General features: G+C 35.7%; 1 protein-coding gene across 1 annotated transcript; it reads right to left on the bottom strand.

The window, feature by feature from the left end:
• Window positions 1-1337: 1337 nt before the first annotated feature.
• LOC131595825 (mitochondrial import receptor subunit TOM9-2-like) lies at window positions 1338-1849 on the bottom strand. The gene has a single exon (XM_058868309.1). It carries the CDS (start codon window positions 1749-1751, stop codon window positions 1482-1484), a length of 270 nt encoding a protein of 89 aa, XP_058724292.1. The 5' UTR covers window positions 1752-1849; the 3' UTR covers window positions 1338-1481.

Below are 1849 nucleotides of genomic sequence, written 5' to 3'. Positions count from 1 at the left end.
TGCCTCTTATAAATTTTGTTGAATTCTTAAAGTTTGACAATCATAATTTGACAAGGAAGGGCAGTGAAAAACAGATTTTATATGCAACATGCAAATGTATGAGAAAATAGTTCATTTAAGTGAACTAAGTGAATACAATAAAATAATGTATTCAAGCAAATCAATTCAGCAAACTCAGAAAATGACAGCAACTTCAGTTTAATAACAATGTTGTTTTGTTAGGTAGCAATTAATTCCAACAAAAAAATTTAGCAACTTATTGCAATTTCATGGTGATACTTAACTAAAAAGATACAAACCGATGTAGGCAACAACATATAAATAAATAAAAAACAGGTAGATAAGGATAGAAGGAACTAGAGTACCAAATTATGTCTATCAAGCTACATTGGATGCAATTAGAATCCATTAGTAATGGTCCTAGAACCATGGAGTTTAAACCAAACCTTAATAAGGTGAGAAAAAAGAACTCATCAATACCCAAATAACAATAACTGCATACACACATAAACACAGAAAGGATGAAATTAACTGTTTGTGCCCTAGCTGGAAATGTTGCTAAATTACTGAATGACCCAGCCTCAATAACAGAAGCTAGTTTATGTATCAAATTCTAAAACAAAGAGTGCAATAGGACATTGAAGCAATACATGGAATCCAATTAAGGTGTTTCAAGACTTTTCTATAATGTCCTTTGACTAACAAATCATCAATTTTAAGAAATCAGCATTGCAAATCTTTCATTCAGCAACTTCAGTCTTTTCAATTAACAATCATTGAAACTACAACAGGCAAGTAAACCACAAAAGGCAGAAACCATTCATTCAATCATTCAACCAAACAATATCAAAAAAACTGCATTCCAAATCCCTTTGTCGAACAGATATCTAATTTAAAAGTTTTAAAACTTTTCAATCAAGTTCTTTGACTAAATAACTAGCAGGGCTCAGAAGTCCAAATCCCTTTGTATCCAAAAGAATCATTCAGCACAGAAAAACCATTCATTCAACCAAATAATATCAAAAACAACAATTAAACACTCCAACTTTTCAAGTACCCAAAAGAATCGTCCAAAATCTACATTTCCAACACAAACACATTACAGCATCTGGCATTAGGGTTTCAGATAAAGGTCACAGTAGCAACAGTAGTCGCATCAGAATTCTCAATATCACAGAATTACAAGCTAATGCAGCTTCAATCATCACAGTTGAAATTTCATCAACATAATAAAACCAATACACAGAGTTTTAGTCAAAACCCTAGCAGACAAAATAAAACCCCCAATTTTCACCATACTTTGAAACAAAAACTCCAAAAATCTCATACAACTAACATCACCAACAAACAATATCATATCATCAAACACGCAATTGAGCGTCATGTAAATTTACAAATCCATAGTAACAAGAACACCAAATCCATTTATCAAATGTCAAAAATCCAAAAAAAAAAACTAAAACCTAAAAATGGCGAGGGTTTTAGTTAGTAAGGGGAAGGGAATGAGAAGAGGGAGTTCCAAGGATGTTAGCCTGTTGCGATTCGAGTTCATTGATCTGCTGCTCACGGTCCATGGCAACGATGAGAGGGACAACGAGGATGAGGAAACTGGTTCCGGCGATCCATGCTGCCTTGCCGGTGCTGCGGAGAAGCTTCTTTGCGACGAAGACGGCGTCGGAGGCGGCTTCCTTCGTGCGGCGGACTACGGGCGATTCGGAAACCCTGGACGTCGATGGTAAACGCTTCACCATTTTGAGAAAGTGGTGTTGATTTGAGAGTACAATGGGACGAACTGTGAGGAGGAATAAGCGGCAACGAAATGAAATAGAGGCAAAAACACTGGTTGCGC

This window comes from Vicia villosa, linkage group LG4 (genome assembly GCF_029867415.1).
Source record: "Vicia villosa cultivar HV-30 ecotype Madison, WI linkage group LG4, Vvil1.0, whole genome shotgun sequence".
NCBI lineage: Eukaryota > Viridiplantae > Streptophyta > Magnoliopsida > Fabales > Fabaceae > Vicia > Vicia villosa.
Note: the sequence above shows the minus strand (reverse complement) of the source record. Positions and strands in the feature narration are given on the sequence as shown.

Bases quoted from the DNA above. Each gene is read 5' to 3' on its own strand.
- LOC131595825 (XM_058868309.1), bottom strand. From the start codon at position 1,751: ATGGTGAAGCGTTTACCATCGACGTCCAGGGTTTCCGAATCGCCCGTA.